General features: G+C 47.9%; 1 protein-coding gene across 1 annotated transcript in view; it reads left to right on the forward strand.

The window, feature by feature from the left end:
• Window positions 1-26,116, forward strand: part of ATE1 (ATPase E1) — a 73,792-nt gene extending 47,676 nt beyond the window's left edge. The window contains exons 5-6 of the mRNA XM_086490949.1: window positions 25,103-25,366; window positions 25,457-26,116. Of these exons, the coding sequence (XP_086347075.1) occupies window positions 25,103-25,366; window positions 25,457-25,665 (473 nt within the window). The 3' untranslated portion in view covers window positions 25,666-26,116. The remainder of the gene's footprint in view (window positions 1-25,102; window positions 25,367-25,456) is intronic.
• The last annotated feature ends 548 nt before the right edge of the window (window positions 26,117-26,664 follow it).

Consider the following 26,664-nt stretch of genomic DNA (forward strand, 5'->3'; position numbering starts at 1 on the left):
AGAGCCTCAATCTCTATAGGAGGGGCGGCTACCTCCGCTCGAATAATTGCATGTGGTACGGAGGCCTTGGCTCTAATCATCCGGGATATCATAAATACCAAGGGTCTCTCCATGCTCCTCCAACTATCATGATTCACAGATGGTCCCCAAACCTGGACCCTATAAAGCATAGCTGAAGCAACCAAAGTATCAAAGAGCCATAGCTTTGTTCGTGGTTCTTGAAACTGAACCTGCGAACACATCCTCTCTAGCCCTCCCAATGCCGCATAGGCTTTGGACAGTCTAGTCTCTGCTGCTCTCCTCAGAGTAAACCTCGGTCGTGTGAATAACACCCCCAGATATGTATATGCATCTGTGTACTCCACAGTGTCCTGGCCATATACGAGTGTAGGTGCCGATCTCTTGACCCACTGTGGTGTGGTGTTAAACACCATAACCCTGGTTTTACCAAGGTTCACAAACAATCCACTATCCTCTGCAAAGCTGTGCAATGTATCCAACTGTCTCTGCATGCCCTCTGGTGACTCTGATATCAACACATTATCATCAGCATATAATAACAAAGGGATTCATGTCCCTGCTAGCTGAGCACCTCTGTCGCCCTCTCTGTCAATGTAGTTAGAAACCTCATCTACATACATACCAAATAGTGTAGGGGACAAAGGACACCCCTGTTTCACTCCAATAGTGGAATGAACAATGTCAGAAATCCCCTCAAGAGTGCGTAGATGGCCAGTCACTGAGCCGTATAAAGCTATGATCCCCCATATGATCTCTGTGGGTAGCCTGCGCATCAATCTGGCCCTCGGCACTGTGTCAAATGCTTTGCGGAAGTCCACAAAGCAACAATACATCCGTCTCCCATGTGCCCGACCCTCCTCAATAATGGCTCTGAGTGTAAGAATATGGTCTGAAGTGGAGAAACCCCTCCTGAATCCAGCCTGTCCTGCTGCTCGTATGCCCTCATTTTCTACCCATTTACTCAGTTGCTGTTCAAGAATGTGAAACTAATTTGACTATTTAGAATTAGGACTTTAATAAGAAATGTGCACAAGTTAACTAATAAGTTAAGGAATCACAGATCTGTAAGAAAAGCCATCAGGAAACAGACGACTCTGGTGTGTCATATAGTGGGTGACAAGAAGCACCGTGAAGGAGTTGGCCTGTTAGTTCGGTGGAAGAAGACCAGGTAATGGTGGTCCCTGATGAGTCACAAGATGGGTGACAGGTTCATCGGTAAGGGGACACACTAAGGGTATAAGGATGAAATCCGAACTGAGTAAGAAAGTACGCGTAAGAACGCAAGCACAAGAATAAAGATGGGTTCAATGAAGCTTTTTACGAAAAGCAGGAACAGTCGCGGGAGGGCAGATGCTTTCCCGTGAGGAGTCTGTGTCTGCATTGCATCTGTGTCGTGTCCTGCACCCGGGGACGCCTGGAATGTGTCCGTGTAGCATTGTTTTCACTAACGGAGTGAGTTTTTAAAGTTTGAACAGATTCACACTTTATTTTATAAAGTGACCGGTCTCTTTATTAATAAAATAAAGCAGCCACTTAGAGGATAAAGCAACAAAACCAGCCAGCGAATTCTCTCTCCCTATTTCGGGTAGAACAGCGGAAAAAAAAAAAAAAAAAAACCGGGCCGCGATCTCTACGCGAGCAGTTATTCGTGCCGTGGCCAGGGAGCTATAAAAGCACCACATGCCCTCACTCACGGGGGGTACCAACATCAGCAAGAGAAGACTCTGCCGCAAGAGATCGCGAGACTACGAAGCACGGAAGTCGCTTTTCCCGCACAAGAGCGACAGGTATATATTGTGGATTCGCCATACGAATTGTTGTCGCGTGTTTGTGTGGTTTGTTTTGCAGGAATCACCCGTCTTACGGGAAGGCCCTTTACGGGAAGTACGGCTTCGCGCCTAAGTCCCTTACGGGAGGGAACGGCCTTGTGCCTAAGTCCCTTACGGGAAAGTACGGCTTCACGCCTAAGTCCCTTACGGGAAAGTACGGCTTCGCACCTAAGTCCCTTACGGGAAGGAACGGCCTTGTGCCCAAGCCCTTTACGGGAAAGAACGACTTTCGGGTCTAAGACTACAGAACGGAGGGGTTTCCTCGGGTTCTTGTGCTTGTAAAAAGATTCTCCCTAATAAAGAATTCTCTTTAAGGGGGGGGGACCAACCCATCTTCTGGTCCCCAGTACTGTGTCGATCTTCTCACTCTCTCTCCCTTCTCTCATGTTTCCAAAGAATTATAATTTTCAGATTTTCTAAGTGCTCGTGTACGCTCCCGTTTTGTGACAGTGGTATCAGAGCATGGTCTCCTCTCTTTCTCTGTAAAGGAGGACGACTCTGGGAAGATACGGGAAGAAGCCATGACAAGCCAAGAGAGAAGTAAGCAGGGGGAAACCTAAGTCCTGCAGGAAAAGCTTGTAGAGTTGGGAAATTTTTTTTTCTCTCTGCAAGAAGTCGACAGAAGACTTGGGATTCTCTGAGAAGGCGACAAGAGCATGATGCTCAAGAAACTAGAGAATCTGAGGAGGGGAATGCTCAAGACACTTCAGAACCCAGAAGATATCCATGAACATCAAACCATAACCATAGCCAAGAAATCCCGTCATTTCGGGAAGTATATGAAGGTCTTTAGACCTAGGAACACTCCAGTCAAGTTTGATACTTTTGACGGAAGGGAAGATGTCTTGAAAGCTACTGCTTTCATTGGACAGCTTGAAGTTGCCTTTGCAAACAGCAATTTTTGAGAAGCGTCGCAGGTGAAGCATGTGACCAAACACCTCAAGGGGATTGCAAATACTTGGTGGTATACCAAAGCTCTGCAAGGAACTTATAACAACAATTCAAGGCTGAATTCTCCGACAATTTTTTTTCCTCTACACTTTGAGGAAGGCATTCAAGAAGATTGGGATTGGTTTGCCCAATAGGAACACGAGCGAGTCAAAGCAAGTAGTGGTTCACTCTTGCCCGAATTTTGTAAACCCATCTGCAAGATACTTTGCAGCAGATGGTGGAGTCAGCAATAAAAGCTAAAAGTGTACACCTTGATGTACATAGAATACAATCCCCGCAGTGGGACGAGAACCATTGAACACAGAAACAACGAATTTTTGTTACCTCTCCTCGAAGGATACATTGCTATCCGGAGAAAGTTTGGAGTAACGGAACTCAATCTAACTCTTGAATTTTTGACCCTCAAACTTTAAGTGAGAGGGCAGATCTTTGATCAAAGTTAAATCTTTGAGGAACTCATAAAATGCGTATTGCTTTTATGCACGACATATGCACGTGTCTAACCAGGACAATCACTCTCGAGTCTTTATGAGAGTAGGGTTGAGTCAGAACATTGTTTTATACGATGAACTGCTTTGCTTAACCATCCGGAAGGTCCATGATTGATCTGGTATCCGGTAGTTCTCCAACAAATTGCCTACTAGTGCGGGTAGGAAATTATGAAGGAATGATTCTGTAACTAAGTCAGACTTTGTAAATAATTAATTTATTTACGAGAAAAGATAATTAGTTGTGTGCACACCAGAATAGACCTAGCAGTTCTAAGGCCTCAGGTGAGCCTAAATGCGGGCTAGAACACCTCAGAGGGACCTTAGCAGAAATTACCCTGAAGCCCTAGTGATTGGGAAATCGGGTCTTCAGAAAGGGGTAAGCAGTAGCCTCAGATTTTAGGCTCAGAAAAATACGCGCGTCAGTACAAGCACATGATGAGATGGGGTCCTTAGAACAGTGACCCTAAGGCTAATAAAGCTAAAAAAGCCTTAGGGTAAATTTCGTGAAATTAAATTTAACGGTCCGTGCCCGGGCGGGCGGCCGGACAAGTGTGAACAGGTAAAGGCGGTGCAGTGCCCGTGCGGCATTGCGCCGGCAGATCTTTGGTGTTCTCATAAAAGAATCATTGGTAGCAGTTGTTAGTTAGTTGCATATTTTTAATTAATGAGCTAGAAGTTTTTAAAGTCAAAAGTTGAATGGTTTTTAAGTTTTTAAAGTAAGTGTGCCAAGTGGCACACTTACCAATGCAAACTAACTCTCTCTCACTCTCACTCTCACCCTCTCTCTCTTCCTAGCACCCCCTCTTCTGGGAGGCTATAAGAAAGCAGCCCCTCCCCCTCTTGCCAAGTTGGCAGTGCACTACCCCCCCCAAGTTGATCATCCTCTACGCAGTGAAGCTCTCCATTGAAGCTTGAGAGCAGCACCTTGTGGTGTATGTGGAGCCTCTGAGCACCCATCACCTAGAACAAGGCCTCTCATGGTTGCTTGCAGCTTTGGGAGAAGTTTCATCGCGTAAAGTAGTGGAAAACTCTTTTTCTCCCTTGTCTAGCTGCTTCAAATTCCCTGTTTTCAGCCCCTAATCACTTGTATTAGGGTGAATTTCAGCAAAGTCTTATTAGAATCTCATTCCCCACTACCTACTCTACACATACACCAAGTTTGGAGCATTTCCATCGCGAAAAGGACCTCCATTTTGGCATTGGAACGCGCTCAGGTAACAATTTCTGGTTATGTGCAGAAAATTACAGCAATCGTGCGTGTGTGTGTTTGGCATGTTTCTGTGGTTGGTTAATTGCAGGAATGATTACGTCCAAAGGGGCATAGTTAGCGGAAGATAGACCCTCATTCGTGAGAGCTTCCGATGAGTTTTGTGGAAGGTAGACTCTCCCCTACGAGAGCTTCCCAAAATCTCACAGAAGAGGATAGATCCTCTCAGTAGTCAGAGAGCAGTTTTTCTACTCTCTCAGTCAGAAGCAGAAAAAGGCCAAGAAAGAATAGAGGACGGGCTTTCGCCCCGTTCCTGTGCTTGTAAAGATTCTCCCTTAGTAATAAAGATTTTCTCTTTATGGGGGGGGACCAGCCCATCTTCTGGTCCCCAATGAAGTGTCAAGTTTTCTCGCTCCCTCTAATTCTCTTGAGTATTTGAAGTGCAATTAAACGTCAGTTTACGCTTCCGTATTTTTGTGACAGTGGTATCAGAGCAAGGTCCTCTCTCTCTTCCTGAAGGGATTGACGACTCTTGGCAGACTGCAGAAATGGGAGGACGCGAGATAGAGTTATCTCTCCTTCAACAGCAGGTGGAAGAGTTGCAGAAAGCTCTCTCCCATCCAGAAGTCCAAAAGATTCTCCATACTCTTGAAAAAGGGAAGGAGAAAATGCCGATGGGATCGGGAGAAATCCCGCAGAACCCAAAGGCGCCACAACCAAGAAAAGATCCTTTGATTGGAACTTCCCGCATGCACGAGAGGCATAAGAAATCTCCAGAACGTCATGTGCGGTTTAATCCAAAAGTTCAAGAGCAGGATCCCCCTGATTCCCCTCAGTTTTCTTTCATGAAGGATCTGGAAGACATAGTTTCTCCGGAAGACATGTTTCTCGACGATCCGTCGCAGCAAGAAGTACATTCAAGGGAAAGGACTCCTGTCCCCAAGGAGTCTAAGCATCGAAAGAAGGAGCACCATAAGAAGAAGCACCACAGGCAGAAAACATTCAAGTCGGGAGATAAAGATGTGAAATTCGACACCTACAATGGACGGCGTGATAATGACAAAGCTTTGGCTTTCATCCGCCAATTTGAAGTTGCATTTGCTGAAGGGAATTTTAAAGAAAGATCCAAGCTTCGCCATGTTAGTTTGTACCTGAAAGGCACCGCAAGCAATTGGTGGTTAACCCTTATCTTGGAAGAACGCAAACCCCAAGATTGGACCGCTTTCAAGGAGGAGTTCTACGCACAGTTCCTTCCTCCAGACTATGAGGAAGAGGTAAAGAAAGAATGGGATCGACTTTCACAGTCAGAGAACGAAACCGTTCCACGCTATGTGGATAGGTTTTGGGACGTTCTCTTGAAAGTCACTCCATTCAAGAAGATTGACGATTCGGAGAAGATGCGCAAGTTTGAAGCAGGTTTGCATGAAGCCTTGCAAAAGGCTATGAAGCTTTACCCTCGAGGTAACTTGCAGATACTTATGGAATCAGCCCGCATAGCTGATGGAATGCATGACAAGGGTACTCCCAGGAAGATGGAGCAAAGCACTTACCATGCCAAGCAGAAGGCTCTCCATGAGCAGCCTACCTCTTCTACTTCTTCTCAAAAGAAGAAAAGAACCGCCTCCGAAGCAGAAGCAAAGCCAAATCAGCCCAAGAAAGGGAGATATCTCTCTCCTGCTGAGTTGCGAACATACATTAGTGAAGGAAGATGCTTCAAGTGCGGACAAGTTGGTCATATGAAGGGTGACTGTCCTACCAAACCTCCACAACCACCCTCTTCCAATGCAGTCCCAGATGTACAGGGAAATACAACCAAGGATGGAAAAGAAAGAGCTCTTCTCAAAGCATGGGGTAGTATCAACAACCAGCGGGCTCTTATTTTGTTTGACCCTGGTAGCACAGACAACTTCATCTCTACCAAGCTAGCTGACGACCTGAACCTGCAGCCCAATCGTTTCGGAGTCTCTATTCAAGCGCAATCTGCTTTCAAAGGGCAGAACTCAAACTCTACTCCAATCATAGGGAAGTTGAATCTAAAGGTCGACGACTACAAGGATCAAGAGTCTTTCTTACTAGCTTCACTTGAAGGATGCGATGTTATCTTGGGAATGCCTTGGCACTACAAGATGCATCCCATTCCTGACTATGTTCAGAAAACCTTATCTTTTGCTCATAAAGGAAAGGAGTATCTTGTACTTGCAGATGCAGGTGATTGGCGTATTCCTATCGCCAACCACATTGCCATCAAGAAAGAAATGAAAAAGTGTGTTTCAGCGTACTTGATTTTTGCAAGAGAGAGAGATGTGCCTGTTTCACAACTTTCTTCCTCTTTAGAGCAAAAAAGACTTAAGTTAATAGAAAGATATAAAGATTGTTTTGCAGATGAACTTCCAAATGAACTCCCACCTTCGCGACCTGAGGATCATACCATTGATTTGATCCCAGGAAGTTCTCCTCCAAATCAGCCCCCTTATCGAGTTAGTCTAATGCAGCAAGAGGAAATTCTCAAGCAGGTTAACGAACTTTTGGAGAAGGGCTTAATAAGGCCTAGTACTTCTCCATATTGTTCACCTGTCTTGCTAGTACAGAAAAAGGATGGCACATTCCGCATGTGCATAGACTATAGATCTCTAAACAAGATCACAATCAAGAATCGATTTCCAATCCCTCGGATTGACGACATTCTTGATAAGTTACAAGGAGCCAGAGTCTTTAGTCGTATAGACTTGAAGAGCGGTTATCATCAAATCCGCATAGCTCCTCAGGATGTGCATCCTGAGGAGCAAAGGGGCACAGTTAGCGGAAGATAGACCCTCATTCGTGAGAGCTTCCGATGAGTTTTGTGGAAGGTAGACTCTCCCCTACGAGAGCTTCCCAAAATCTCACAGAAGAGGATTACGTCCAAAGGGGGCACAGTTAGCGGAAGATAGACCCTCATTCGTGAGAGCTTCCGATGAGTTTTGTGGAAGGTAGACTCTCCCCTACGAGAGCTTCCCAAAATCTCACAGAAGAGGATAGATCCTCTCAGTAGTCAGAGAGCAGTTTTTCTACTCTCTCAGTCAGAAGCAGAAAAAGGCCAAGAAAGAATAGAGGACGGGCTTTCGCCCCGTTCCCGTGCTTGTAAAGATTCTCCCTTAGTAATAAAGATTTTCTCTTTATGGGGGGGGACCAGCCCATCTTCTGGTCCCCAATGAAGTGTCAAGTTTTCTCGCTCCCTCTAATTCTCTTGAGTATTTGAAGTGCAATTAAACGTCAGTTTACGCTTCCGTAGAAAACGCCTGTAAAGCTTCTGTATGAGTGGAAGATTCTATCCATCATTCTGTTGAATGTAGCTGGTGCATTAGTGAGCCCAAAAGGCATCACTAGAAATTCATACAACCCGAAGGTTGTTCTAAATGAAGTCTTAATCTTCTCAGAGACGGAAGACGAACACTATAAGCATCTCGCCTTAGTGTTTGAAGAATTACGCAAACACAAATTATTTGTGAATGCTAAGAAGAGTGAGTTCTTTCTAAAAGAAATCCACTATTTGGGCCATATAGTATCTCACAACCAGGTGAGAATGGACCCTGATAAGATTCAAGCAGTTGTAGAATGGCCTACGCCACACTAAGTACATGATGTACGAAGTTTCCTTGGCCTCTGTTCTTATTATCGGCGTTTCATTCGAGCTTTTGCTGCGATAGCAGGTCCCCTCCATGACCTGACAAAGAAGCGGATTCCATTCCATTGGGGGTTTGGACAAAAACAATCTTTCGAAAAGCTTAAGTATCTACTCAGTCACGGACCTGTTCTCACCGTCCCTGATCTTCGCAAACCTTTCGAGGTATACTGTGATGCATCTGGAGATTGTGTAGGAGCAGTTCTGAACCAAGAGGGTCACGCGATAGCCTATGAAAGTCGGCGCCTTAAAGATGCAGAGTTGCATGCCTCCATATACGAAAAAGAGCTAATGGCAGTAATTCATGCTCTTTCCATTTGGAAACACTATCTATTAGGAGCTGATTTTATTATCAAGACAGATCATCAAAGTCTTCGCTACTTTCTCACACAGAGAAAGTTATCAGAAAAGCAGATGAGATGGGCCAACTTTCTTTCAATGTTTCATTTTCAGATTTTACACACTTCTGGAACAAAGAATGCAGTTGCAGATGCTCTCTCCAGGCGTCCAAAGATCAATGCACTCACAACAATTTATCATGAGGAACTAGAATCTCTCAGCGAGATGTATCCTCAAGATCCAGACTTCGCCACAATTTGGGCAGATCTTCAAGCTGGTCACTCAAAGCCACCTTATTCTATCAGGGATAATACACTCTATCGTCAACAAGCAATATGCATAGCTCAGCCCTTACGACAAAAGGTGATGGATGAAGCACATAATTCTCCTTATGCCGGGCATCCGGGAATTGCTTCCACCACTAGTGCCCTCGAAAGGTATTTCTTTTGGCCAACACTCCGTGCGGACATTGAAAAACATGTACGTGAGTGTTTAGTATGCCAAAAAGTGAAATATGACAGACATAAAGTTTATGGCAAGCTTCAGCCGCTCCCTGTGCCTAACAGGCCATGGGAAAGTATTGCCATGGATTTTATTACGGATCTTCCTCGATCCAAGAATGGAAATGATGCAATCTGGACTATCGTAGACAGATTCAGTAAGCAAGCCCATTTCCTTCCAGTAAAGAAGACGATCAAAGCTGATCACATGGCTAGAATATTTCTAGCTCAGATTTTTAAACACCATGGATTGCCAAAGACTATTGTGAGCGACAGAGATCCCCGCATGACTAGTCTATTTTGGCAGGCATTGTTTGAAAACTTGGGAACTAAGCTTGATTTTTCATCAGCTTATCACCCTCAAACAGATGGTCAAAGCGAAATCGCTAATGCCACTGTTTTAGATCTCCTCAAGTGCTATGTTTCGGAACGACAATCCGAATGGGAACAGTACTTACCAATACTTGAGTTTGCGTATAATAATACCATACATTCCTCAACTGGTAAAGCCCCCTTCGAAATTATTTACGGGAAGCCACTCTTACTTCCTATTATGGTGACCAAAGAAAATATCTTCGCCGCAGATGAATTTGTGCGCAATATTGATATTGCCCATCAACAAGTAAAGCAAGCGATTCTTCGTACTCAAGAGCAACAGAAGAGAAAAGCAGACAAGCACAGAAGGAATCTCAATCTTGAAAAAGGACAATATGTCCTGCTTCGGTTTGAGAAAGCTAGATTGAAAAAGCGGGTCGGCAAAGGGAAAGTTGTCAAACTTTCCCATAGATTCTACGGCCCTTTCAAAATTACAGATAAAGTCAATGATGTGACTTTCAGATTGGATTTGCCTTCTCACTGGCGCATCCACAATGCTTTTCATGTCAGTCTCCTCCGACCATATGTTGGACCTCCTCCAGTGGCGCCAGTACAAGAAGATCCTCCAGAAGTCGAAGAGACTGAGGAAATCCTTCAACCTGAACAGATAATACACCACTCGGAGAGACAACTCAAGTCGGGGAGTCTACATCGAAAGTATTTAGTCAAGTTCAAGAATTACACTCCTTTAGATGCAAAGTGGATGACTGAGTCCAATCTCAAGGACTACCCTGACATCTTGCACAGTTATGTTGACGCTCTACAGTTGAGGTCAACTGTTTAGAACCAAGAGGGATGTAACTAAGTCAGACTTTGTAAATAATTAATTTATTTACGAGAAAAGATAATTAATTGTGTGCACACCAGAATAGACCTAGCAGTTCTAAGGCCTCAGGTGAGCCTAAATGCGGGCTAGAACACCTCAGAGGGACCTTAGCAGAAATTACCCTGAAGCCCTAGTGATTGGGAAATCGGGTCTTCAGAAAGGGGTAAGCAGTAGCCTCAGATTTTAGGCTCAGAAAAATACGCGCGTCAGTACAAGCACATGAATGAGATGGGGTCCTTAGAACAGTGACCCTAAGGCTAATAAAGCTAAAAAAGCCTTAGGGTAAATTTCGTGAAATTAAATTTAACGGTCTGTGCCCAGGCGGGCGGCCGGACAAGTGTGAACAGGTAAAGGCGGTGCAGTGCCCGTGCGGCATTGCGCCGGCAGACCTTTGGTGTTCTCATAAAAGAATCATTGGTAGCAGTTGTTAGTTAGTTGCACATTTTTAATTAATGAGCTAGAAGTTTTTAAAGTCAAAAGTTGAATGGTTTTTAAGTTTTTAAAGTAAGTGTGCCAAGTGGCACACTTACCAATGCAAACTAACTCTCTCTCACTCTCACTCTCATCCTCTCTCTCTTCCTAGCGCCCTCTTCTGGGAGGCTATAAGAAAGCAGCCCCTCCCTCTCTTGCCAAGTTGGCAGTGCACTACCCCCCCCAAGTTGATCATCCTCTACGTAGTGAAGCTCTCCATTGAAGCTTGAGAGCAGCACCTTGTGGTGTATGTGGAGCCTCTGAGCACCCATCACCTAGAACAAGGCCTCTCATGGTTGCTTGCAGCTTTGGGAGAAGTTTCATCGCGTAAAGTAGTGGAAAACTCTTTTTCTCCCTTGTCTAGCTGCTGCAAATTCCCTGTTTTCAGTCCCTAATCACTTGTATTAGGGTGAATTTCAGCAAAGTCTTATTAGAATCTCATTCCCCACTACCTACTCTACACATACACCAAGTTTGGAGCATTTCCATCGCGAAAAGGACCTCCATTTTGGCATTGGAACGCGCTCAGGTAACAATTTCTGGTTATGTGCAGAAAATTACAGCAATCGTGCGTGTGTGTTTGGCATGTTTCTGTGGTTGGTTAATTGCAGGAATGATTACGTCCAAAGGGGCACAGTTAGCGGAAGATAGACCCTCATTCGTGAGAGCTTCCGATGAGTTTTGTGGAAGGTAGACTCTCCCCTACGAGAGCTTCCCAAAATCTCACAGAAGAGGATAGATCCTCTCAGTAGTCAGAGAGCAGTTTTTCTACTCTCTCAGTCAGAAGCAGAAAAAGGCCAAGAAAGAATAGAGGACGGGCTTTCGCCCCGTTCCCGTGCTTGTAAAGATTCTCCCTTAGTAATAAAGATTTTCTCTTTATGGGGGGGGACCAGCCCATCTTCTGGTCCCCAATGAAGTGTCAAGTTTTCTCGCTCCCTCTAATTCTCTTGAGTATTTGAAGTGCAATTAAACGTCAGTTTACGCTTCCGTATTTTTGTGACACATTCTGAGCTTTCAAGCAAAGAACAACTTTTATCAAGCTTAAGTACCCTACGAACCAACACTCCTTACCCGGTAAGGGAAGATTAGTTCTTGCAAGAAGGAGCTGCTGCTGCAGAGTTGGCCCGCAAAGAAGACGTTTTCCGGTGATGCCCATGACTCTCCCAAGTGTACCAAATGTCGCCAACGTGAGTTCCCTCGTGAAGAAGTGCCTACGGAGCGTGGTTCCATCGCGACAAGCTGCTGTTTTTCTCTGTTTTCAGCCCATAAACGTCGTAGACAGGGCTGATTTACGAGTAGGAACCCGAGAACACACCTCTTTTGGGTGTAGGATTGGAAGAGAGGATTATTATGCAGAGATCTCTTCCGGGAAATTGCTTTTTCGAGAACCGAGTTGCGTTACGAGCGTCATGACTTTAAAGGTACGATTTTTATGTTATGATCTCTAAGTATTTGATTGCAGGTGTACTTCCTCTTCGTGAGGGAGTAGGAGCAGAGGAAGGCATGAGCCTCTGCAGGATAAAAGTGCTATGAGGAACTAGAGCCAGATCAGTCCAAGGGTTTCATACCCAAGTTCGGGAAGCAGATCCACGGATTGAAGAGAGGTAGACTCTCAAGATGTGATCCGGAAGTTGAAATTCCCAAAGAAAGGACTTCGTGTCCAAGAAAGCGGAGTTATAGTCACACGCTGGTGACATTGCGTGTGACTGTTATTCTGCAGGAACGACTCAGGAAACAGAGTCGGAAAAGAGTTGTAGGGATGCCATGCCCTGACTAGGACGGCAGAAAGGAAGGAACCATTCCGAGATTCCAAGCAAAGAAAAGCTTTCATTAAGCTTGAATACTCTTTAAGCCCACACCCCCCTACCCGGTCAGGGAGGACATGGTAGTGCTTTTCGCACAAGTGAATGAACACTCTCTTTATGAGAGAAGGAACAAGCGACGACTACGGCCTGTGCTCGAGGAATCCAAGGATTGAAATCCTAGTTATTTAATGAGCGGGTTTTGCTCTAAGATCGAGCCAAGGGATCGTCAAGTTGAGCGTCTTCGCTCTAAGGATCTTACGAAGGGAAGGTAATTTCCCAGGTTCACCAAAACTCTAACACAGCTTAAGAATTATGTACACCTTTGGGTACATGGATAACACACGAGGATGCAGACCTATGCCAAGGAACTGGACGAGAGTTTGTTATACTCTCTTGAGCGCCTTTTTATGCGCAAGGATATTCCGACACGAGAATCTCTATTTGAAATGTGTTCGGTAGAAGGATTCTCTACAGAGAAGAGGTTTTCTGATGGTCGTTGATTATTGAGTACGCTATGTGCTTTTATTATTACAGTAGCAACTTTTGGTTGCGGTATATGTTTCTCCATGAGCAGGTCAAGTAGCATTTACACGTTGCTGGAATAAATTCGAACTATTATGTTCGTAAGAGTAAAATTCGCCAACCATTTTAAAATGGTAAGAATTACCTTAACCACATATGGGAGCACATCCTTGAGATCCAAAGCGAGTTCACCATTAAGTGGGCCAAGTTTGAACTTATGTTCACAGAATGATATGGCTAGAATTTTATCTGCCTAAGATTTTGCGAGGAGTCCTAGATGCTTGCAAAGATGGCGTTTGCAAGAAAGAGACGCTAATGGGTGTTAGGCAAACACTGCTAGTGATAATAACTTGTAGGAGGAAAAGATTGGAAGGAAGTGCCGCCGTGCACAAGGAATCTTCGGACTGGAACCATTCGCCTACCTTGAGCGATGTCCCGAAACAAGAACCTTCTTTAAGGTGATCGCAAACTTTGTTTGTGAAAGAAAGACATCGAGCTTTTTTTTTTTTTTCCGAGAAAAAGATCCTTCTATTAGTTAATGAAAGCTGCCCATAGGGCTACATCCACCTCTGCAAGAGAGGGCTACAACAAACATGATGGGGAGACTCTCCCAATGAAAAAACAGCATATATACAATAGGGCTAAATCAAGAGATGGGAGGAGGGAAAAGCCACACAGGTGGACAGTAGTGCCATCTGAGCACCCCCTGGACCATGGAGTAAAACGGCCCAGGGCGCCAGAGACGAAGGAAAGCCTCGCGGCGCTCCCGCATGCGGTCGGAGCAGCCCTGTAGTCCCTCAAGCTGTCCTCTGAGAGTATGGATCAGCTCTAGCCAAAAGTCACGAACAGTCTCTGCTGGTGGTACAAGGCGAGCCTCAAAGATGCGGAAACAACGGGCCCGCCAGATGAACCAGAGAGCTAGGCCGCTGATGAGCTCCCAACACTCCGCTCTCTCACTGCTCCACTCCTGTGGAGTAAGGTCTGTAGTAGGCTGGAGTGTAGGTCGACCCCCCTGTATCACTATCATCCTGCTGGTGGAAGATAGCTCAAACTGAAGTGCCGGGCCCGTGAGGGTGGACCAAGCCGCCGCCCCCCAAGTGAACTGTCGAGCCGTGTAGAGGGCAGGCATCAGCCGAAGAACTCGTAGCCACACCTGCTGGGCCGAGGGACAGTCCCAAAGACAGTGTCGCTGACTCTCTACCAACTGGTCACAGGCTGTACATGCGGCCGAGAGACCACAATGTACAAGCCAGCTCCCTACTGTTGTGGCTCTGTGTGCAACCAACCACTGGAACAAGGTGACGCGCCTCGGCTGTCTGGAGTCCCACAGCCTCTGCCAAAAAGCTGCCAAGAACTCAACTGTGAGACCCTCCTCCTGCCAATGACGTGCTGCAGCGGGGCGGGCCTCTCTCTGTGCTGCAAGTATATGACGTCCAAGCCGAACAGTGTACTGAAAGAAAGGGACTCCTCGGCGGTCTGCAGAAGAGAGTGGGTCCCTCCATAGCCACTCACCAGGATCCCATTGTACTCGTGCCAGTGGACAGCACTCCCAAGCCCATAGCCTCCAGTGTCCTGTCTCAAGAGCTGCTGGGTCAGGGTCTATAACGCAAGTCCTCCCACAGATGCCCACAACTCGGATCCTCTGGAAACAACACTCTGCTACCTGCGGGGCCTCTACTGCAACTCTCTGTAATCGTCCCCCTCCCTGAAGCTCGAAGAACAGGGCTGGGACAGTCTCTGAGCAAGCCCTGACTGAAATGAGAACCTCCAGTCGTGTGAAGGCTCCCATCCACCGGGGTGCTACTGGCTCGAGAGGCGTGAGCCAATCAGCTGGAACTGACTCTGAGATGTCCTGACACATGCTCTGAACCCCTCTCATGCCCTGTAGCTGGACAACCTGCACCTCCTCTGACAGACCTGTGAACTCTAGCCAGTCACCTAGAGAGCGCGCTGGACCTGCTGCCATGGGACCCCAAGAAACATGAGGCCTACTCCCAACCAAGTGGCCTCTCTGAGTGCTAACCATGGGGTTCCAGACGAGGGGCTGCCGTAGGCGCTCCTCCGTGCACGTCGGCTGTCGCTGCTCTAGGCCACGCCGCAATAGCTCCCAAGACCAAAGCAAACTCACAGCGAATTGGTCCTCCAGTCTCCTGCTCAAACCAACCCGGCGCAACTCTGTAAAGATCCATCTGGTCGAAGGTTGCCAAGGGCCTCCTGCCTGAGGCACCCTGGCACGAAGCCTCTGCAACAAGAACTCCTTCCAGGGCTCCTCGCCTGGAAGAAGTCCTCTGACGACGAACTTCCCAAGAAGGGCTCTGCTCTGCTGTGCTGGATCAATGATCCCAAGCCCTCCCTGAGAACAAGGAAGTGTGATGACCGACCAAGCCACCTTGGCTCGGGCAATCTGAGTGTCGCGACCAGACCAAAGGAAGTTCCTGATCAGCCTCTCTACCTGGCTGATACAAGAACTCGAGAAGATCCAGCAAGAAGTGATGTACCACATAGTCGCCAACAACACCTGGTTAGCAACTACTACTCTACCAGCCAGCGAAAGTCGTGCTGAGCTCCAATGTAACAGCTTTCTCCTGATGGACAAGAGAAGAGGAGCAATCTGCTGCTCGGGGGACAAATCCAAACCAACCTGACAACCCAGGTACCGAACTGCAGACCCTGGAGGAATCCACCTGAAACCCTCTCCTGGCATCCAATCTGGCACAGGAGCACTACCAACTGAGAAAGCCACTGTCTTTCTCCAGTTGATCAGTGCGCCCGATGCACAGCAGAAGGTCTCCAAAGCCTGCCCACATCTGTGTAAATTGGCCTCCTGGCCCTCTAAGTACAAGGCTGAGTCGTCGGCAAACTCAGCGTCCAGAAGCTCATCTCTCCGTATAGGGAGTGCTAAGCCCCTCAAACCAACCTGCTGTGACACCAAAAATCTGCTCATCGCCTCCGCATAGAACAGAAAGAGAAAGGGGGCAAGAGGACAACCCTGTCTGACCGATCGTGTGAGCATGAAGCGCTCACCTCTACCTCCTGCCAAAAGCACCTGACTGTGGGCCTGTCTGTACAAAGCTGACACCCCTCTGATCCAAGCCTCTGAGAAGCCCATCCTACGTAGCGTGCCCTCTAGAAAGTCCCAGTCAACTCTGTCGTATGCCTTCTCAAAATCGAGAAGAAGAATCACAAGGTCCTCCCCACGGAGCCGTGCAAGGGCAGAAGCCTCCCAAAAAGTGAAGATGTTGTCAAGGATACTGCGTTCCTTGACAAAACCTGTCTGAGTCCCATGTATAAGGCTCTCCAAAAGTGGCTGAATCCTCAAACTCAGAGCCTTGGCAAGAATTTTGTAGGCTGAGTTGAGAATGGTGATGGGACGCCACTGTCGAATCTCATCCAAGGAGCCACCCTCCTTAGGAATGAGGTAAATCAGGCCCTCACTCATGCTATCCGGCACCACTCCTGTGTGCAGAATGTACTGAAAGGCACTACAAAGATCTGGGCCAAGCAGGTCCCAGTACTCCAAGAAGAAGCTGGGAGTCAGCCCATCCTCACCTGGACAGCTACCACGAGGGAGGGCCCTAAGAGCCGTGTGCAGCTCCGCAAGCTGAAGAGGTAACTCAAGCCTCTGCCGCATCTCCTCAGTCACAAGACAAGGCATCTGTGCCCAAACCTGCTCCCTGCATGCATCCTGCCTCTCTGACTCTGGCTCAGCCGACAGAAGCTCCCGGTAAAAGTCAGTAGCAACTGCACGCATATCCTCTGGCTCGCAAACAACTGACCCATCGGGTCTCCTCAACTGATTGACCTTGGCATGCGAGTGCCGAGGTCCCACTGTCTCAAAAAAAACACCTGTCACTCTGTCACCCACCTGAGTCCACTGAGATGCATGCCGGTGGAAGGCAAACTCATGGCGCCTCTCCTCTGTGCAAGCAAGCTCCTGTCGAGCCTGCTGAAGCTGCTCCTCCAACCATGGACTGTCTGGATGCTGCTCCTGCATCCTCTGTAGTGAAGCAATGCCTCGTCTGAGACGCTGCTCCTCCTCTCTCGCTGCAGCCCGTCGAGCCAGAGACTCCTGGAGAAAGAAGTGGCTGAGCTGAGCTAGGCCTGAGGCCACTCTGTCTGCAGGTAGAGCCTGGCTGTCCATGCCCTCTGTCCATAGAGCCTCGACCCTCTCTCTGAGTGCTGAGTCCAACAAGACCCGCTCTGGGATGCGAAGCATCGTGCTCCCACTCCTCTGCCTGTCTGCCACTGTGAGGATCACTGGTGCATGGTCCGAGAAGGATGTCCCTGCCAGGATGCCCACTGATCCCCCCAAGTCACTGAAGTGGTCACTAGTGTAGAAGCGATCTATGCGCGATAGATTCACTCCTCCCACTCGGCGGTCCGATCTAGAGAAGGCAAGACTCTCTGGAGGCCTCACAAAGCCAGAATGCTGCCATGTATCCGAGACCCTCAACGTCATACAAAACCTCTCCCAAGCTGCTAACTCGACTCCATGCACCGTAGCATGGCTGCCTCCGATTCTGTCAGAAGGGTCCTCCAACATGTTGAAGTCCCCTCCTACACACCACTGGTCAACCTGTGGCAAAGACTCAACCAACTGTGACCAAAACTCTGCACGAGCACTCGCCACATTGGGCGCATAGATGTTCAGGAAACCCACAAGGCTACCCTGAACCTGCATAGTAATCCACTGAGCCCTGCCTGGTACAATAATCCCTCTGCCCACAATGGCCTGTTGTAATGAGTCCGCAATAGTCATACATACCCCACCTTGGATGCCTCCAGGTCCAAAAGCAGCTGACCAAAAGGTATCATAGCGTCCACGCAAAATCTGACCACATCGCCGAATGCGGCTCTCAGACAAATGGTGCTCCTGAAGCATAAGGAGATCAATCTCTCCTCCCACAAGGCATCGCTGAAGCTCCTGATGCAATCGGCCCCGCTGTCGCTGAAACTGGGGCCCACCGAGTCCCTGCACATTCCACGAGACGATCCTCATGGGGAGCGAGAGAGAACAGATGCTGCCGCAGCAGCAACACGAGCTATCTTCGAAGCAGGCTTGGATGGGGAGTAATCCGCATCCGAGCGTCCTCTAGATAGGCGAGACTGCAGTGAGTGCCTGGTCCAAGCCCAAGTTGAGTGAGCCGTGCGTAAAGCAACCTCCTCTGTCCAGGAGTCCTCATGAATGAATACATAGCAAGGCAAACACTGCGTATCAGCAAAAAAGTACACCACAATGTGTCTACATCCTGCTGAATCTGGGGGTGTCACCGCAAACTTGGCCAGAGGCCACAAAGTCTGCAGCAGATCTGTAACGCCAAGTTCTCCCATGTGGTGAGAGAACTCGAGAACCTGTGTATGCAACCATCCCACCACTGAGTCGAGGGACCACTCTGTCTCAGTCCTGCCACAGAGGGGGAAGGAGAAACCAACTGCTGAGTCCAAGGCCTCTGTCCCCCTAGCGGCGAGGAACAGAGCGTGAACTCTGAAGCAGGCTGCCTCGTGGTCTGCTGCGGAATCGCCAAGAACGAGTAAACCCGTAATCGAAGAAATCCCAGCGGCGTCGGAGGTCAAAGCTCGTCAAACCACGAGGGATAGCTGCAAGAGGAGATGTCTGAATCTGCAGTGGGGGCCGCAAGAAGGGCTGACCCTCTCTCGCTAGGCGACTCGTGGCGAAGGCGCTGCCAAGAGATCTCCTGGCCGCCGGCAAGGGTCCAGTCTCCAGAGCCGACTGTGGTATTGAAGCAGGAGGAGGGGGAGAAGGGGCTGGGGGGGGGCAGGGGAGAGGAGAAGCGGGGTGGGGCGGCAGAGACATGGGGGGGGCGAGGTGGGGAGAGAGCGGTAGCAGAGGGCCGGGGAGGGCATGAGGAGGAGGAGGGGAGATCGGAAGGCGGAGCGGCTGGCGAGGGTGAGGCGGAGGTGGAGGCTGGCGTAGGGGGCTCCTCCTGCTGAAGAGGACCAAAGCGGTTCCCCGTGGGAACCCACTGCTGCTGAGTAGGCACCTGGGGGCCACTCTGACTGCCAGGCTGTCGCTGTGGCCCCTGGCGTCGACGGCCACGGGCCTGCTGCCACCCCTCCTCCGCTGGAGCCCCAGGCTCGGAGGGTGGCGCTGGATCTGTGCTCTGTGTCGCTGGCTGTGGCTGCGGCCCAGCTTTGGCAGGCTGGGGCAGAGGCTGCGGTGCGGGTCGTGGTCTCCTCCGTGGATAGGCCTTCGCTAGGTGGCCCATCTGTCTGCAAATGAAACACTGGTTCGGGAGACCCGAGTACTCCACACTCTGTCTAAACCAACCCCCACTCACCCGAGGCAGAAGGATGACCTTCGGGAGCGTGTGGGTATCTCTGACCAAAACTCGAACTGAAGGGATGCCAGCCGCCTTGGCAGCTACTGATGCTGCCGTACGAGGTGTCTCCAGGACAGTTCCGATGGCGGAGCCAATCCTGGAGAGAAGTGGAAGGTACTCCCTCCGTAAACCCGGAAAGCAAACTGATATGGGGATGTCCGCCTCCTCTACTAGCACATCCGAAGACGGGTCAAAACCATGTCGCCACTGTCGAAAGTGGGCGCGTGCTGCTCGGATGGCCAATGGACTCATAGCTATGACCTTGGAGGCCATCTCGGAACTCTCGAACTCAATCTGGTAGTACCCCCGTCCGAGAATCTGGATATCCAAGATCTTGCCCACCTCTGCGAGGAGGCGGGCCTGGAGAAGATCTCGCAGCTCTCCTCTGCTGGGACGAGTGCCGAGAACCTTGCAGATGACAGAAGTCGCCTGCAAGCGTTCTACCTCTGTGGCAAGGCTCGCTTGCTCTGCCGGCGTAAGAGCAAGTCGAATGGTGGGCTCAGCGGGGTCGGGCGAGGGGGCTTCAGGCGAGTCCCTCTGAGGTGGAGCTGGAGCCTCCATCTGTGTCTACTGCTGAGTCTAAGAAGCGGGCGATGAAGAAGATCTGCCAACGAGTACGCCAAGCACTTGTCCAAAGAGAAAGCGTTGCCGAGCCAGGTGCAGAAGATCTTCGGGAGCAAAGAGGACGGGGGGGGGGGGGTGGGGTGGGGATGGCAACGCGAGAGGAGGGCAGCGGGCAGCCTGTGGGGCAGCGCGAAAACAGGGGGGGGCAGCGGGCGGTCAGCAGCGCGCAGGGGCAGCGGGTGGGGGGGGGGGGGGGGGGGGGGGGGGGAGAGGGCAGCGATGGCGCAGCAAGGGGGGGCGAGCAGCAGTAGCGAGCACTCAGTCAAGTTCAAGAATTACACTCCTTTTGAAAGACATCGAGCTTAATGCTCTATAACTTGAGCATTCCCTATGTGGGAGGACACAAGAGGTTTAATACCCTCTGGACTAACAGCGCAGGATTATGCGCAAGGACAGATACCTAGATTGATTTCTAGGAAGATTATTCTTCTCGAATTTGAGAAAACGGAATCAAGTTAACAGAGTCTCGGATAACGAAACTTTGGATCAGAACAATTGGCCTACCCAAAGCAAAGGCCCGGAATAAGAACTTACTTTGGTAAGGTGGCACACTTACTCTGCCAGAGGAAGATTCACATGAGCTTAATGCTCTCGACATGCCCTATGCGGGAGGACACAAGAGGTTTAATATCCTCAGGACTAATAGCGCAAGATTATGCACAAGGACATAGATCTAAATTGATTTTTAGGAGGATGATTCTTCTCGGGATTGAGAAGGTGGAATTGAGTTAACAGATTCTCAGATAAGGAAACTTCCAATCTGTTTGAAAGACGCGAATGACGAGTTCTTACATAGCTCGTAAGTTTGATGAATGGTGAAGGATATCCTCGAGGTACTAGAGGAAGGACATGAACCGGTAAGGTAAGTATTGAATTCTTGAATTTTATTTAATTTTTAAGTTCTCCTTTGAGAAAGGACTAGCTCAACTCACCATTGAGTAGGATTTGGAATCTTTTCGGTTTCTCCCCGGCAGTTCAGTTGGACCTCTACAGTTGAGGACAACTGTTTATAAGTGAGAGGGATGAAACTAATTTGACTATTTTGTTTCTAATTTCTATTTTCTAGAATTAGGACTTTAATAAGAAATGTGCACAAGTTAACTAATAAGTTAAGGAATCACAGATCTGTAAGAAAAGCCATCAGGAAACAGACGACTCTGGTGTGTCATATGATGGGTGACAAGAAGCACCGTGAAGGAGTTGGCCTGTTAGTTCGGTGGAAGAAGACCAGGTAATGGTGGTCCCTGATGAGTCACAAGATGGGTGACAGGTTCATCGGTAAGGGGACACACTAAGGGTCTAAGGAGGAAATCCGAACTGAGTAAGAAAGTACGCGTAAGAACGCAAGCACAAGAATAAAGATGGGTTCAATGAAGCTTTTTACGAAAAGCAGGAACAGTCGCGGGAGGGCAGATGCTTTCCCGCGAGGAGTCTGTGTCTGCATTGCATCTGTGTCGTGTCCTGCACCCGGGGACGCCTGGAATGTGTCCGTGTAGCATTGTTTTCACTAACGGAGTGAGTTTTTAAAGTTTGAACAGATTCACACTTTATTTTATAAAGTGACCGGTCTCTTTATTAATAAAATAAAGCAGCTACTTAGAGGATAAAGCAACAAAACCAGCGAACGAATTCTCTCTCCCTATTTCGGGTAGAACAGCGGGAAAAAAAAAAAAAAAAAAACTGGCCGCGCTCTCTACGCGAGCAGTTATTCGTGCCGTGGCAAGGGAGCTATAAAAGCACCACATGCCCTCACTCACGGGGGGTACCAACATCAGCAAGAGAAGACTCTGCCGCAAGAGATCGCGAGACTACGAAGCACGGAAGTCGCTTTTCCCGCACAAGAGCGACAGGTATATATTGTGGATTCGCCATACGAATTGTTGTCGCGTGTTTGTGTGGTTTGTTTTGCAGGAATCACCCGTCTTACGGGAAGGCCCTTTACGGGAAGTACGGCTTCGCGCCTAAGTCCCTTACGGGAAGGAACGGCCTTGTGCCTAAGTCCCTTACGGGAAAGTACGGCTTCACGCCTAAGTCCCTTACGGGAAAGTACGGCTTCGCACCTAAGTCCCTTACGGGAAGGAACGGCCTTGTGCCCAAGCCCTTTACGAGAAAGAACGACTTTCGGGTCTAAGACTACAGAACGGAGGGGTTTCCTCGGGTTCTTGTGCTTGTAAAAAGATTCTCCCTAATAAAGAATTCTCTTTAAGGGGGGGGACCAGCCCATCTTCTGGTCCCCAGTACAGTGTCGATCTTCTCACTCTCTCTCCCTTCTCTCATGTTTCCAAAGAATTATAATTTTCAGATTTTCTAAGTGCTCGTGTACGCTCCCGTTTTGTGACAGAATGGATGCATACAACCGTGCCAATGTGTGCCCTATCATAATAGTACGGTAGTTCCCTGGCACCGTGGGGTCCCCTGCCTTGAAGAGAGGTACAATAGTAGATAATCTCCAAGACTCGGGTAGTCCCTCACACATGACATGGTTAAACAACCACGCAAGAACCTCTGACAGTAAATCTCTAGCATATATCAAGTGCTCTGCCACCAAACCATCATGATCATATGCTCTCCTAGTCCTCATCATGTCAATGGCGTTCTTCACCATCTCAGTGGTAAAGAAGGTACTAGTGGTTGGACATGGCTCTAGAGGGTCTGGTAACGGTGGTTGCCCAGGTATTGTATATAATGATGCTGCATACTGACCCAAATCTCGGGAGAAATAATCACTGGAGGAGGTGAGTGCTCATGGAGGAGACGCCAGGCCTTACCTGAATCTCGACTCAAAAAGAGCTGATACAAATCACGTTCCATTTGGGCTAAAAAGGCCCGCTTCTTTTGTCACACTAAACGCCGAAGAGCAATCCGAGACTGTCTGTATGTAATGACTCCAAGTATAAGCTTGCTCTGAATCTGAACTTTCATCTCTCTGCACTCCTCATCATACCAACTACTCTGAGGCCTGTTCCCAGAACGTCTTCTCTGATCTGGTTGAGTGTGTGGGTATGCCTCTGCTGCTGCCCCATGAAGATCTCCTTCAATAGAGTGGTGATCTCCTCCACGGTATATACAGGCTCGGCTGCCCTCATCCGACTGTCAATCTCCTCCACATAAACTAAGTCCGTCTCTGGTGTAAAAGTATACCGTGTGTGTGCAATCCTCCGTGGTGTCTGAGAGGCACTATACTGGAAAGAGACTGAAAAAGTCAAGAGAGCATGGTCCACTGCTACTCCAACAGGTCTAGGTCCCACATTGAGATCTTGAATACTAGAGATGAAGCTCGGTGAAGTCATGACATAGTCCACTGTGCTGGCCCCATGTCTGTGTGGAAAGCATGTGAATCCCCCAGACGAAGGAAAAATCTCTAGACCATTAAGTATGGCCAAACCATGCGTAGTCGTCATCTCCATGAGATATCTCCCATACTCCGTGTGCTCTTGATCCTGTGAGTGTCTGTCAAGCCCCATCTCCAATATATCTATCTCTCTAAGCATCTCCTCCGAGGTATCATAAATACCGTTTGGGAGTTGGTCGTCTTGGCATTAAAGTCTCCCAAGAGAATGATATCTCCATCTCTAGAGAACTCCCATATGTCATCATCAAGTATAGAGAAAGGGGACTGCCCTCTAGGTGAGGTATAGACTGATGTGCTAGGGGGAAAGTAACATATAGCAATGTATAAGAATCTGCCCGTCTCAGCTCTCAGTCTCACCCACATGTATCTCGCCTGGTCATCTCTCCTGACAATCTGTAATAGCGGCTGCAACTCCTCCCTGAATAAGACTGCTACCCCTCCTGAACCTCGACTCCCATGCTGGGATCTAGTGTCTGGCCGACAGGCTGTCTCCCATGAATAACCAGTCACACGTGGATCAACTGTCCAGATTTCTGATGTGTCTCTGAGTAAAAGACAATGTCTCTATCTCTGAAGCTATCCTCAAAGGCACCACATCGAGCCTATATGATCCATTACAATTCCATGCCGCCATCCGGAGTGTGGTCCCATATGTCTCGCACCGTCATGCTGTGCGTCTTTCCAAAACCACTACTTTCCCTCCTCTATAAAAGGCAATTTTTCCCTTCTCCCTTGCTGCCTTGGTCTTTGGCATCAACTCTTGCATATGTGCTATTTGTGCTAACGTAAGGTCATCCCCCATAATATCCCAGTTTTCTTAAGTGCTGGTCTCTTCTTCAGGAATTCCTTCCTTGTTTCCAAAGTCGGGAAACGCAAAATAAGTGCTCTCTCTTTGACGTTTCCCTTCTCATCCACTCCCTTCTTTCCTACTCTCCAAGCACCTGTGTGCATAGGTTCCGGGATGCCCATGCGCTGCAAGAGTTCCTTCTTCTTCTTCTACATTTTCGGTGTCTTTGATACCTGTAATACTCACATGGAGGGCTCTATTCCTCCTCTTCTGTTCCTCCTCAATGGTCATATTGATGATGGTAGAAGTCTGTGCGGCTTCTGGCATCCAAGCCTTCCCTTTCTATGCACCCTCAATCCATTTTTCTGCTTTGTCAACCTTCTCCCATGTTTTAAAAAGGCTCTCAGCCCATGAGGTAGCCGCTTTCGAGTTTTGTTCTTCCCCTTCGCGTAGAGTTTTCACCTGCTCCTTAATTTCTTCGAGCTCCTTTAACAATGAGAGCTGATTTCGCCCCTCCATTTTGGGCATAATTTTGCAAGCTGCAAGTTCCCCTTTAAGCTCTTCAATCATTGCATCCTTTTCCTTCATGTACTTTTCCACATTGGTTTTCCAAGATTCAAAGCTTGCAATTGCCTCATCCAACTTTTTCCGCATAATACATTCCATTACATTCACTTCTGCCTGCATTAGAGCCTGCATCTCCCCTTTCACAGATAGATACATCTCATCATGCTTACTAAGCATCGCTTTATCCAATTCTTTCCTCATATCTGCATACATAGAATTCTTATAACTCTGTGTGTTTGCGTACATCTCTTTCCTGATGTCATCTCTCATAAAGCTGAGCTCCGATTTAATCATCACTTGAACCCTCTCCATCATTAAATCATCCTGGACTATGAGAGAGAGAGAGAGAGAGAGAGAGAGAGAGAGAGAGAGAGAGAGAGAGAGAGCACATAAGGTGCTAGCTTGAAAATTATGCACAATCTTGTTTCTACAGGTGGTCTTGAAGAAAATGTTACAGAACCAATATTACATGCTGCTTTTATTCCTTTTGGAGACATAAAAGATGTAACGACACCATTAGATCAATCTACGCAAAAGCATAGAGGTTTTGGTTTTGTGACATACCTGGAGAAAGAGGATGCTGCAGCAGCTATGGACAACATGCACAATGCAGAGCTTTATGGAAGAGTGTTGACTGTCAATTATGCTCAGCCAATAAGGATCAAGGGTGGCGAACAAGGATGGGCATCTCAACCACGTATGCTGCCGATATTTAGAGTTAAAGATACAGATTTTTACTTAACAAATGGTGTTTTTTTAATTTTTTCTTCTGGTGGATTTTGTTTAGTCTGGGCGGATGCGGATACTTGGTTTGAGCGGCAACAACAAGAAGCTGAGATGCAACGGCTGCAGGCTGAGCACTTGGCGACTGCACGAGCGGTAGAAGAGGAAGAAAGGAAGAAGCTAGTGCAGGAGAAGGCTGGAGAGACAGAAGAGGTAGAGGCATCGGAGGATCCTATGGCAAAGGCAGAAGCAGAGGCAGACTCCAGAGGCTGATTCAAAGGGGTCCATTCACTGCTATTGGAATTTAGAAAGGCCAGAAGACAAAACATCCTTCACAATCTTACACAAATTGTGGAGACTCTCACACAGTCCAATGAGCCATGTAATAGTTGCTGGTTTGTATCCTTGAAACAGACAACTGCCAAACAATGTCATCCGCTCATCAAACACGCATGTTTATTCTCAGAATGCCAAAAGGGTGCTTGTTTTGGCGCACGGCTTGGAGCTACCGGTGTGAATGTCCCATCCTGGCGAAAGAACAATCAGAATGAAAAGATATCTTTTAGTTTATTTTCAAGATTCTGCAACTAAAAGTCCATGGGCTTCATTTTTTATTTGGAGTGTAGCATTGTAAGGTTGTGCAAATTTTCTCATTTTACGGACCTTTTTTGGCCTCTGTATTCACAATGGTTCAATTGTTCAATTTAGTTGTTGTCTTACAAGATGATGCGTGTGGATTGCCAGCAATGCTGTTGCAGGTTTTCCAACATATGCTTATGTTGCTTTTAGTTCATGTTCTCTTCAATTTGTCGTCATCCAAGAGGAATTAAGTTGGCCAGGAATGCTTTCGGATCGTTTTCTAAGTGAAGCAACTTGCGTCATCTTCATCATTTTGAACTACTTGACCAAAAGCTGACAAAGGGTGGTCTGAAGTCAATCCATGTCACAGCTTCATGCTTGGATGTTCATAGTGACATTTTTTCTTTTGTACATGTTCAAGGGCTTGTCAGAGGGTTAACAAACTCAAGAGGCGATCTTTTACGCCTGTAATTTTTACTTTTACATGATGGCTTGTTTTCATTGGATGCAAAGGAAAGGGTCAAGTCTATTTTCATCAGGTGCAATACAAATACCTACACTGGCATCTCGATGGGAAGTTGCATTATGCATCCTCTATGCTTGCATCTTGAAGGCATGTTGCAATTCGCAAGAATTTGAGGGATTTGTCGACGTTATGCAAGATGTCACACATTTTCAAAGCAACAAAATGTT

The sequence above is a fragment of the Adiantum capillus-veneris genome, chromosome 19 (assembly GCF_014529385.1).
Source record: "Adiantum capillus-veneris isolate H3 chromosome 19, ASM1452938v2, whole genome shotgun sequence".
Classification (NCBI taxonomy): Eukaryota; Viridiplantae; Streptophyta; class Polypodiopsida; order Polypodiales; family Pteridaceae; genus Adiantum; species Adiantum capillus-veneris.